This window comes from Lampetra planeri, chromosome 4 (assembly GCF_965212315.1).
Source record: "Lampetra planeri chromosome 4, kcLamPlan1.2.h2, whole genome shotgun sequence".
In the NCBI taxonomy this organism is placed as follows: Eukaryota; Metazoa; Chordata; class Hyperoartia; order Petromyzontiformes; family Petromyzontidae; genus Lampetra; species Lampetra planeri.
Window position 1 is genome coordinate 19,274,682 of NC_136110.1, and position 11,861 is coordinate 19,286,542.

Here is an 11,861-nt window from a genome sequence, read left to right on the forward strand (position 1 = left end):
AAGGCGCTCCTCCTCGCTACACCTATATAAGCTCCTAGCTTGATAATGTTCTCATTCTTCGCCTGAGGACGGCTGCTTGCGTTGTGGCCGAAACGTCGTGAGAATTGTTTTATTATGTTTTATTTTTATTATTTTATTACTTCCCTTCTACGTGACTTTACCGAAAGAACCAAGAAGATGAATCCCTGCAGTCACGAAAGCTTTAAATCGAAATTTAACCGCCTCTATGGGGAGGGTTTCCACATAACTTTGAGATCCTTCAACAAGCTCCGGGATAAGAAGGCTCAGCTAATCGAGTCTCTCACCTTTCTGAAGAGATGCCGCGACTCTAAGGTAATACCAAACGCATTTACACTAACATCTGCTGCTGTAACTTCTTCTAATGCGAAACGAATTCTGTCTAGAACTAGCTTAGCTCTTATCTCAGAGAAAATCAGACTTACGCGCACCGAACTAGGTCAGTTAGACAAGACACTCTACAAATCACACTTATCTTTGAGTGCAACAATGTCCACATCGGATTGGGAACACGTGGAAAAAATGACTGCCTCTTCAGCTGCCGCTATGTCGACTAAATGTAAGGACAACTTGATTTCCAAATTCAACCGCCTCTCAAACAAGAAACCGGACCCACACATTGAAAAGCTAGATGTTAACAAAGTCGTAATTAATCGCAGTAACAGTCCTATTTCTGAAGGTTTGAAATCCGTTTTAGCTAAAGGACTAAACTTTGCAGTCACACCTAGACACATACCAGTTAATGATATAATTGCTCGAGTAGATGTAGCTCTCAAGGGCTTGAGTCACATCGCTGCAGACGTAGCAAGATCTGAAATCTCTGTAACCCTCAAAAACGCTAAGATGCCAGCTAGCAACATCAGCAAAGATGAGCGTTTTGAATTAGCTCAATTAAAAAAGAGGGATGACATTGTCATCCTCTCAGCCGACAAAGGCAATGCCACTGTCATCATGGACAAAATAGAATACAACAACAAAATTCAAGAACTACTCAACGATGGCAGCTATACAAAAATAAAAAGAGACCCAACCAACAGCCTCGTCTCCAAAACCAACAACATCATTTCTGCTTCAACCGCATTAATTGATCAGACCAAACAGTTCTCGTTGAAACCTTCTGCAGCCAGGCCACCAAGATTGTACGGCTTGCCAAAGATACATAAAGAAGATACACCTCTTCGTCCCATTGTCTCTACTATCAACTCCCCCACTTACAAACTGGCTCGTTTTTTGTCCGAAATCCTACGGCCTTTCACTGGAAAAACCACCTCTGCAGTACTAAACTCTACTGACCTGGTATCGACAATCAAGGGGATTGCCCTGTCCCCAGACGACCTGCTTGTCAGTTTTGATGTGGTTTCCTTGTTCACAAAGGTGCCTGTGCCTGACACCATCGCAATCATTGAAGACTTGGTTCATCAAGGACTAAATGCTGGTTTACCCCCCCTGGTGAGACACTGCTTAACCAATACATACTTCACCTGGAATGGAACCTTCTACAAGCAAATTGAGGGCACCCCAATGGGCTCCCCCCTATCTCCGGTTGTAGCCAACATCTTCATGGAGAAATTTGAGACGGACGCCATCCAGACTGCCACTCTACGCCCGACCTTATGGAAGAGGTACGTAGACGACACTTTTGTCATCTGGCCACATGGCCGGCCTGCTCTAGACCAATTTCTCGACCACATCAATTCCATACACCCAGCCATCAGATTCACCATGGAAGTCGAAAATGATGGCAAGCTACCCTTTTTGGATGTCCTAATCAAAAGGAGACCTGATGGTTCAATGAGCCACTCTGTCTACAGGAAAGCCACCCACACGGATGCTTATCTAAAACCGGATTCCCACCACCATCCATCCCAGAAGAATTCCCTCATCAAGACTCTATATCATAGAGCCCAATGCATCTCCGACCATGAACACATTTCCAGGGAACTCAAACACATACGCCAAGCTCTTAAGGCTAATGGTTACTCCGACTACACAATCCGCAAAGCCATCACTCCAACCATCAAGAAAGATCCTGTTGAGGAGCCTTTCAAGACCATCACCTTACCCTACATTGCTGGGGTCACAAAAAAGATCTCCAAAATCCTGATTAAACACAAGATCCAGGTCCGATTCAACACAGTACATAAAATCCGTGATCTGGTACTATCTGTAAAAGATGTGATTCCAGACATACAGTACCCTGGCGTCTACAAACTAAGTTGCCTCTGTGGTAGCAGTTACATTGGGGAAACCAAACGACACGTCTCAGACCGCATTCGTGAACATAAAGCTGATCTAAAACACGGTAGGACAAACACCTCAGCCGTGGCAGACCACTGTTACAACTCAGTGGGCTCACATGACATTGACTTCTCCAAGACGGAGGTTCTCTGCAAGCCATCTGGCTATCATGAGAGATTCGTTCATGAGGCGATTCACATATACAAACACAGAGACAATTTTAACCGAGAAGATGGATTCAGGCTTAGCAATCATTGGAAGGACGTAATAAACCATTTCGATACACATTAGGGTGAGTTGAATAATACATAGTGTTATATTAAAATGTATAAAGTATAGGGTGGTTTACAGCAATACAGTATATAATTTAATGTTGGGTTTATCTATGGCAGTATATAGTACTGTATATGCTAAGAGAATAAAGTTTAGATGGAAGTATAGTATATACTTCTTACGACGTAGAATTGTAATTTATTATTTGTTGTTAGTAACTCAGCTTATTGTAGAGTATAGTAAGTTTCAGTTTATATTTTAGTTTTTTATGTAGTTTCTACTTTGGTTTTCTACGTGGTTGTTTGGTAAATGCAGCTACATATCACTAACATTCCTTTCCTTTATTAACGCTGTTCCTTGCGCCCCCCCGTGGTGCTGTTGATCCTGCATAATGCATGGGCATAATGGGACTTTGAAACCCCTCCGCCCACCTCCTACGCATTGTCCATTGGTATGCTAAATTCCTCTTCATATGCACATTCTTTTGTTAAGGCGCTCCTCCTCGCTACACCTATATAAGCTCCTAGCTTGATAATGTTCTCATTCTTCGCCTGAGGACGGCTGCTTGCGTTGTGGCCGAAACGTCGTGAGAATTGTTTTATTATGTTTTATTTTTATTATTTTATTACTTCCCTTCTACGTGACTTTACCGAAAGAACCAAGAAGATTTTCACTATTTGTTTGTGTTTCTTCCTTGCGATGGGAACTTTGTATGATGAACGTTGGGATGTATAAGGGGCACGGGGTGACCAATAAGGTCTGAATTGGTCTGTAATAAGGTAGGGCACTGACAAGGGGTGGACAGGTATGCAACAGCCTGTTAAGGCTACACAGGGGAATCTGTGTCTTCTTTTGTTGTTGTTGGTGGTGCTGATGTTGTTGTTGGTGGTGCTGATGTTGTTGTTGGTGGTGCTGATGGCTCACTTCCTCCGGTTGCTCGCCTGCTGTCCCATTTGCTGGAGCAGCTCCTGGCGGTACACCTCCTTGCGGCGCCTCTGGGCGCTCGTTCGCTCTGGGATGCCTGCTCGGGGACACGAGCGACGTTGTCATTCGTTCAATCACTCAATCATTCATTCATTCCTTCACCCGCCTGTTATCCGCAATGTCGCTCGTAAGCGATTCACGCGGGCACCGTCAGAGGAGTTTCGATAGCTTCAGGAACGCACGCTCGCACAACCCACGTGTGTCGATGCACTGCTGGATGAAAGCCGTTGGGGTTACTTGACCATGCTTCACCACGCCGCTCAAGAGCGGGGTGGCGGGGTGGTGCAGGCGGGGAGCACAGAAGTAGAGTACAATACATTTTGTTGCTGCACTGCCCTCTGCTGCCCCAAAAAGACAGTCTTACAGCAGCAGTTAGCCGCCTGTAATAATCCGTTAAGTGTCGCGGTGACCCACCCCCATCCAAACGCTGTCCAGGCGCGAGCCTCTTGTTTAGCTTCCGCGATCACATGAGGAGCGCGGGCGCATGGGACGGGCGCTGGTCCCGTTCGACCGAAAAACGGGGCCAGCGGCCTCTCCCCTGCGCCAGGGGGCACCCGGGCCGGGGAGGGCCGGGGAGGGCCGGGACGAACGATCGTCATGCGGGCGTGGCCACGATGTTTCAAGCGAGGCTCATTTGGAGAAGCAGAGAATGTTTGTAACTTAAATTTATCATTGACCTACATCTTGATTTTTGGCAACGGAGAACGGTCCCGGTGGTCCCCTGGCCCCGCTGTCACGGCTACTACCGGGGCGTGGATGAGGGGTGGCACGACCATGGATTTCTAAATTAAAAACTCCACAGCCGGCCAGCATGAGTGGATCCGGCCGTGTGGCCACCCCCGACGATTGTGTTGTCTCGCGGATGACTATCGGTATCATGTGGAAGCAGGGGCACAACTATGATGCGATGGGGGGGTATGTGATGCGGTAGCGTTACGCGATGCACAGGGGCCCAATTGGCCATAAGGTGGGCCCCGAATGAGCAGATATAAACAAGTAAAACATTTTGAACAAATATTCAACAACATTTTTATTCATAAAAAATTTGCTGCGGTCTACTGCCATGGACCAAGCCCGATGATTAAGGCATCTGGCTATCGTAGCAATGGAGCAGCAATAAAGTTGCGCGATCCACCCACTTTGAGGAAATCCTAGACCGATGGGGCCGGCATGAAAGCACGATGCACGACAACTTCATTGTGAGTCGCATTGTACCTTTGAATCTTTAATATTAATACGCCACTGTGAAACTGTCTTCCTCTAAATCCAATACACGGTGCGACTAAAATAACATTTTTTAGTTACAGCCTAACATATTATGGTTATACGGGGTTAACACAAATTTCCGTAGCTATTTCAGTCAAAGTGAGTCGGGAGAAATGAGGGGGACTTGCAGATCTTGCATAGCCCCCCCCCCCCCCGCCGCATTGTAATCGGAAGTTGTGCCCAGGACCGGATTAAGGTTCTTGTAGGCCCTGTTTCGTACACCTTCAGTGATGACTCTCTCCCACTGATGCTGCCCCCATGGTTACCACGACCGCTGCTGTCACTCTGCTTGATTGTGCGAAAACCCCCACTTGAAGATGTTTCTTTGCTAATTTTGCGTTGAAAAGAAAAACTCGAAAAGTTAATCTCCAGTGTTTAATTTCTTTCACCTTATGGAAAAAAAACGATTGACACGACTCTGTCTCTTTGTATACACACCATGCCTATCTTTGCTTAGGGGCCGTCCATAAATGACGTCACGCGATTTTGGACGATTTTTGACCCCCCCCCCATCGTCACACGGCGTCACAAAAAGTCAGACCCCCCCTCAAATATGACGTCACAAAGCTCTGCCACCCCCCCCCCCCCCTCAAAAAAATGTAAACATGCTTGAAATCGCTTTAAACTATTGTCATTGTAGTGCGTATTTAATGTGGCGCTGCACTCTGATGTTGTAGGAGAAAACATTAAAAAGTCTATTTAATTAAGTAAAACGTGTTGTCTATATTTATTTAAAGTTGCGCATTTTGATGTGACGTCACATTTCTCAACCGCCCCCCCCCTCGTCACACATCGTGACAAATGTCTGACCCCCCCCCCAGGTGCGTGACGTCATTTATGGACGGCCCCTTATATAAAAAACATTTCTAGAAGATATCTTGGTTACATTTTGTTATCATACTAACAAAAACACGTGGTCAATATTTTTTTTCGTAGGCCCTTTAGTTTTCGTAGGCCCTAGACGCAGTGCCTACTGTGGCCTATTGGATAATACGGCTGTGGTTGCGCCCCTGGGTGGAAGATGCTGGTTTTGTGGGTTGTAGAGAGTCGGCAGGTTTGGCCACCCCTGCTATAGAAAAAGGCGCGCTAACAAAGGGACAGGCACACGCACACAGACAGCCATGCGGTGGTTGGTGGTGATGATGGAGAAGGCGCGTGTGTGTATGTTACTGCATGTTGGAACTTCTTTCATACCGTACGTAGCCAACCCTGGATAATCGGAGGTTACGGGGGGGGGGACAAACTAAACACAACAAAGCAGTTCTAAAGAAATTCGTTTTCAATTTATGTTTAAAAGTGCATAGCACCCGTGGCCTCCTAATCTCGGGAGGAAGAGCGTTCCAGACGGCCGCAGAAGCGCATCTGAAAGTGCGCGCGATGCGGTGACCGTCTTTGTTCGACGGCGAGCCAAAAGCCGCTGTTGCGAGGATGACCACTGGAGTTCGCGTGATGATGGTTCATGCTCCTCGACGAGATCAGCAATGTACTATGGTTCATTTGTTGCAAGCACTTTGTGTATATTGAGTGCGACCTCATAATATAATATATTCGTTTGGCAACCGGAATCCAATGCAGCTCGTCGAGCACTGGACGGATACGGTCGGATCTTGCAGTGCCCGTCACGACACGTGCCAGAGAATTGTGGACACTCCGCAGCTTGGTCATGTGTTTTTTTTTTTCCAGACGCCCGTAGAGTGTGGGAGAGATACGTACCCAGAGGCAGGCCTGTGTGGTTGGAAGCTATCTCCATGGTCCCTCGCTCCTCGCCACTCCTCGCTGAGAAGATCTGGCCAGACAAAAACAAAGATCCCCCGTATAGCATTTAACAGACTGTTGGGGCAGGTGCTGTTTGCGAGCACCTGTGAAGGTCGGTACGGCACACGAGATGATGGGTGTCCAGCAGCACGCCCGGTCGCCTTTGTCACCCTAGTGGCGATGTTTACACACTGCGCCAGGTACTTATTTGAGGCTGAGTCGACCTAGGGGAGCCCCAGAACCGGTTCAGATAATCGTCATGAGCGGGGAATCGAACTTGGACCGCCTAGTTCGTAGCGCAACATAGCGCTTACCGCTGCATTTCTCACATGCAGCGCGCATATGAGAAATGCCCTCGGGGCTGACGGAAAGCAACGTCCAGGGCGTCTAATGATCTTGGCTCCTCGTCACCATCAGTAGCCCGCGGCTGTCATCCCCCGAGCCCAAAATAACTCCTCTCTCTCTCTGTGTCGCTCCTCAAACCGATCGCTCACTGCTCACGTCGCTTCGCCATCGCTGGAGAATCGCGTTGCTCCGCCCGCGTGAGAGAGAGAGATCCACGAGCCGTGGATACATCCTGGCAAGCCACCGCGTACGTTCTGGGATTAACGCAAACTTTCGTGATTTTTTTTGGTTTGTTATCGAACTGTTCACAATCCTCTGGATCTCTCTCCCTGCCATTTGTCTTCTTTATTCGGTAATGCACGAGCGAGGTGAACTCACACACAAAAAAAACCCAACTGTGACATGAGCCAGTCGAGTGGCTATGAAATATGACAATTGTTACAAAATAGCCGAGCATTACCACTTTGTTGCCACGAACCCTGATTTGTGCGCATGTTGAGCTGGTTTCGCTGAAACACGCATTCGACAAAGCCGCATTTGGCAAGGTTTTACCGCAAATGTGTTTGTTTGACTGGCATACGATGAACATTGCTCTCATATAGCAAAGCGGCTGGGTGAGTGCTGTCCCTCTGTTGTGTGAACCAGAGGTCACTTTCAGGGATTTCAGCTGTATGTGTTTAACTTCTTTCGCACCGTACGTAGCCAACCATGCTAATCGGAGGTGCGGGGGGCGAAGAACAACAACAGCACTAAGCACAAAAAGCAGTTCTAAAGAAATTAGTTTTCGATCTAGATTATTTAAAAGTGGATAGCTCCAGGAGCTTCTTTATATCGGAAGGAAGAGCGTTCCAGACGGCCGCAGAAGGGCATCTGAAAGGGCGACTGTGTGTATGAGTGCGTGTAGTGCCGGCCTTCATAGGTGCTAATCGCTAAACAGCACTTGCCCGACCAGGATATACGGAGGACCTTTGTAAGTTGTAATGTAAGTTGAGCTTCTTTCGCACCGTACATAGTCAACTGTGCTAATCGGAGGTGCGGGGGGCGGGAGAACAACAGCAACACTAAACACAAAAAGCAGTTCTAAAAAAGTGAGTTTTCGATCTAGATTTGAAATTGCACAGCACCAGTGCCTTTCCGAATATCCTGATATATTAGAAGCGCAGTCGGTCACGGGCCTGCGCTGCCGTGCCAAGAAAGGGTGCGCCCATTAACTCGTGATGAATTGCAGTCCGAACTGGCCGAGGTGCTCATTGGACAGCACGCTGTAAGCCCGCGATGAAAAGCCACTTCACGTGTCACCCGCCCGTGTCCTCGCGGGGTCTGAAGTGTGCCGGGACACCGCCTGGCTTCATGTAAAGCGGTCGTGCCCAAGTGGCCACCCCATGAGTTCACGGTGGTGGCGAGGCTCAGGGACCCCACCAGATTCCGCTTGAGAACGCGCACTCTCGTCGCTAACGATGCTTCACGACCCTGTCAAGTCCCCCTACAACACGCGTCACGCCCTCCACAACACGTGTCAAGTCCCCCGACAAAACGTATCACGCCCCCCACAACACGTGTCAAGTCTCCCAGCATTGTGTTGTGTTGGACATGTCGCTTGCATCATTTCCAGGCCTCAATTTTTCACTCAATATTGTCCGGGTCGCTAGAAGACTGACGCCGGAGTTGACGAGTAACTCGTCGCCATCGCGAGAAGTAGACTGGACGTGGTTCTGCCGGGTGTCAGAATTTGTTTGGGTCGCGGACCCAGCTAAAAACCAAACCCTGGCCATTCTCAGCAGTAGTTCTTTTGTCCCATTTCCACCCCACAGGGTTCGCTCGTACCGTCAGCCTCAACAAAATGCAACGCTTGCACCGTGAGCCTTGGGAATCGACGTTCACAGACGAATCCGTTGCACAACATCCCTGACGACCCTCAGCTCCCTCCCCAACAGTGGACCCAACGACGCGGCGCTAATTCCTAGTGACGGGGGACACGCTGAGTACATGGCAGGCAGCGAGCGCGGAAGGGTCACGGTGCCTCTAAGCCCTACGGCATCGTTCACATTGCCCCGCTGCCGGCTGTTGTTACGCGCGGCTTGGGGTGGGCTGTGTGCTTAGCGCTGTCGCAGGGCAAGTCCAGGCAGCGTGAGGGTGGAGGCGATGAGACAACCTTGCTCAGGCCACTCGTGGTAAAGGGGCCTTCGCGATTCGTCCACACTGGCCGCCAGAAGTCGTGGAAGACGTGACAGTCACCCACACTGTGGCTCACCACACGTGATCTGGGGTGCCGCGGTGGCGAGGAGATGTTAATTACCTCGCCTGGTATGCAGGAGGTCGTGGGTTCGATCCCACCCTGACGCCCGTTGTATAATTGGAGTTTGCATGTCTCTCTCTCTCTCATCATCACCACGGTGGCTAGGAGATGTTAATTACCTCGCCTGGTATGAAGGAGATCGTGGGTTCGATCCCACCCTGACGCCCGTTGTATAATTGGAGTTTGCGTCTCTCGCCGTGGTTGCGTGGATTTTTCTCCAGGTCCTCCGGTTTTTCCCCTCCACATTTCGACTCAACATCACGCGTTCACAGCATTTGGCTGCTCTAATTGTTCACATAAGCCACTTCATTGAGCTATCATTTGTGGCCAGGTCGCTTCTGAAACGAGCTATATAGCTCAGTAGACCTTACCTGGTAAAATTATAACGAAGGTATTAGTAAAATAGTAGCTATACCCAACTTGCACCGATGATGATTCAACTGCTGCACCGGGAGAGCAAACCGGCCCATCTCCTGATTCCAAGTCGGGTGTGATGCTCTCCGTTATACCACGACAGCTTCCCCTGGCACTGCTAGACGCCGTGTTAAACAGAACCCAGTCACAGCAAGGCTCAACGCCGTGGAGGAATAGACTCGCGTTACATTGTAACTGCCCCCCGTGGGTAGGACACACTTACCAACCATGAGGTATGCAGCCCATCCATGTGAAAGAGGGACTGAATAATACACCGCGAGGATTTACAGGCTTCCGTGGTGAGGCCTGAGGCTCACAGAGACAGACTAGAGCAGTGGTTCTCAGAGAGTGGTCCGCACACCACCAGCGGACCGTGACGGTCCTCCAGATGGTCCGCGGTTAGCTGCGATGTAAATTCAGGTTGATCCGCCAATAACGACCTTTTATTTCGGATATGAATGAATACGTTGCTTGCATTTAATTAAAAAAAAATTATGTTCCGGGAATATGACTAATTTTGTATGACTGGTGTTTCGAAAGAAGTTAATGTGTTTTGTGGGGCTGTGTGGTTCGCAGTAATGTTTACATCGGTCGAATGGTCCGTGTGGCAAAACAATTTGAGAAAACACTCACAATCCTTAACATTGACTGCGGTCGTGCCCTAGAGCAGGGGTGGGGAACGTCCGGCCCGCGGGCCGTGTAAGGCCCGCGAAATCATTTGATCTGGCCCTGCCAAGGCAACCGCAGGCGGGACTCGAAATTCAATAAATCTAGGAGCAAACCTGGAAAAGCAGTTGCGAGTAGCAGCAACATCGTCAATACCAGCTAACATCACACGCCTCGCCAAAGACAAGCAGTTCCAGCCATCACATTGGGGGTGAGTTCATGAAATGTTTGACCAAATATAACAGGCACATTTTTTTGTGATAATTTTGTATGGCCCGCGAATGATGTTATAAATATCCAAATGGCCCTTGGCAGAAAAAGCTTCCCCGCCCCTGCCGTAGAGCCACAGAGCCAGGCAATAACATACAAACACACAATACATATAAAGAAATATCCATTTCCCACAACACAATGAAGGACAACAATGATGCACCAATGATACATAGCAAAGCCTGGAGTGTGTCTCCTCCTCACACAGGAGTGTGCGCACGTACGTTAAACTTCTTTCGCACCGTACGTAGCCAACCGTGCTAATCGGAGGTCCGGAAAGGTGAGGTGGCTCTCATCTATAGTTGGGCCCGGTGGTGGAAAGTCCACATTCCGATGGCAGGAGCCAGGAAGTCCATAGGAAGACTGCTGTTTACTTTCCAGATGAAAAACGGTGATTATTTTAACGACCCGTAATGATGGCGGTAATGATGATGGTGATGATGGGCTGAGTTGATGCCCAACCAGTAATTCACCTTGTGACGTTCCGATTGTGAAGAAATCCACATCACGCTCAAGGGAAACGCATCAAAGCCTGTTGTGCAGCATGGCCAGGAAAAAAGACTAGGACCTCTGAGATCAGAGCGCAGTGGTAAAAATAAAACATCAAAAACTATTTTTTTATGTGACCAGGTAAGGCCCACTGAGCTGTATAGCTCGTTCTCAGAAGCGACCTGGCGACCACAAATTATAGCCCAAATAAGTGGATTATCACGTGGACATTTAGAGCAGCAAAACAATCTAAAGGCATTTTGATTCTACATATGGAGGAAAAACCCGGAGGACTCGGAGAAAAATCCACGCGACCACGAGGAATACATCCAAATTCCAAATACATGGTCGTTCAGGGTCGAGATCGAACCCACGACCTCCTACATATCAGGCGAGGTGGTTAACATCTCGCCACCGTGGCGAGAAACAGCACCGCTCTCCACTGCGTGCGTGAGATGACCCGGTACTCACTCAAGGCTGAGTCGACCTTAGGCCAGGCTCCTGACAAGGCTTCCGAAGTTTACATTCTCTCCGGCGACGATAGTATGATGTTCGTGGCGGTCATTAGCTGAAGCCGCGTCTGGCAGGCTCGAGTCGGCACGCGCGATCCACCTTCCCCCGCCTCTACCGCCCTCAGCCACTGTGGTTCCACTCGCACGCACACACACACAGCCGGGTTGCTAGGAGACACCACAGATTGCAGGTAAAGGAGCCTTTCGCGGCCGCTATCGTGTTTGCTCAACATCGAGTCAGGCCATGCCAAACAGTGCAAGCGGACACACACAAAGACCCCTCCCCCGTAAAGCCTGCAATAGACTGTTGGGGCAAGTGTTGTAAGCGAGCGCTT

At 49.0% G+C, this 11,861-nt stretch overlaps 1 protein-coding gene across 2 annotated transcripts in view; it reads right to left on the bottom strand.

The window, feature by feature from the left end:
• LOC144717774 (centrosome and spindle pole-associated protein 1-like) overlaps window positions 1-11,861 on the bottom strand; it is a 43,568-nt gene extending 31,707 nt beyond the window's left edge. The window contains exons 1-3 of one of the 2 annotated variants that reach the window (XM_078593411.1): window positions 11,486-11,861; window positions 6,493-6,565; window positions 3,454-3,550 (exon numbers count right to left, since the gene is read on the bottom strand). In XM_078593411.1, the coding sequence (XP_078449537.1) occupies window positions 3,454-3,550; window positions 6,493-6,529 (134 nt within the window). In that variant the 5' untranslated portion in view covers window positions 6,530-6,565; window positions 11,486-11,861. Of the gene's footprint in view, window positions 1-3,453; window positions 3,551-6,492; window positions 6,602-11,485 lie in introns of those variants that run through there. The other variant, XM_078593410.1, reaches the window with a different exon arrangement.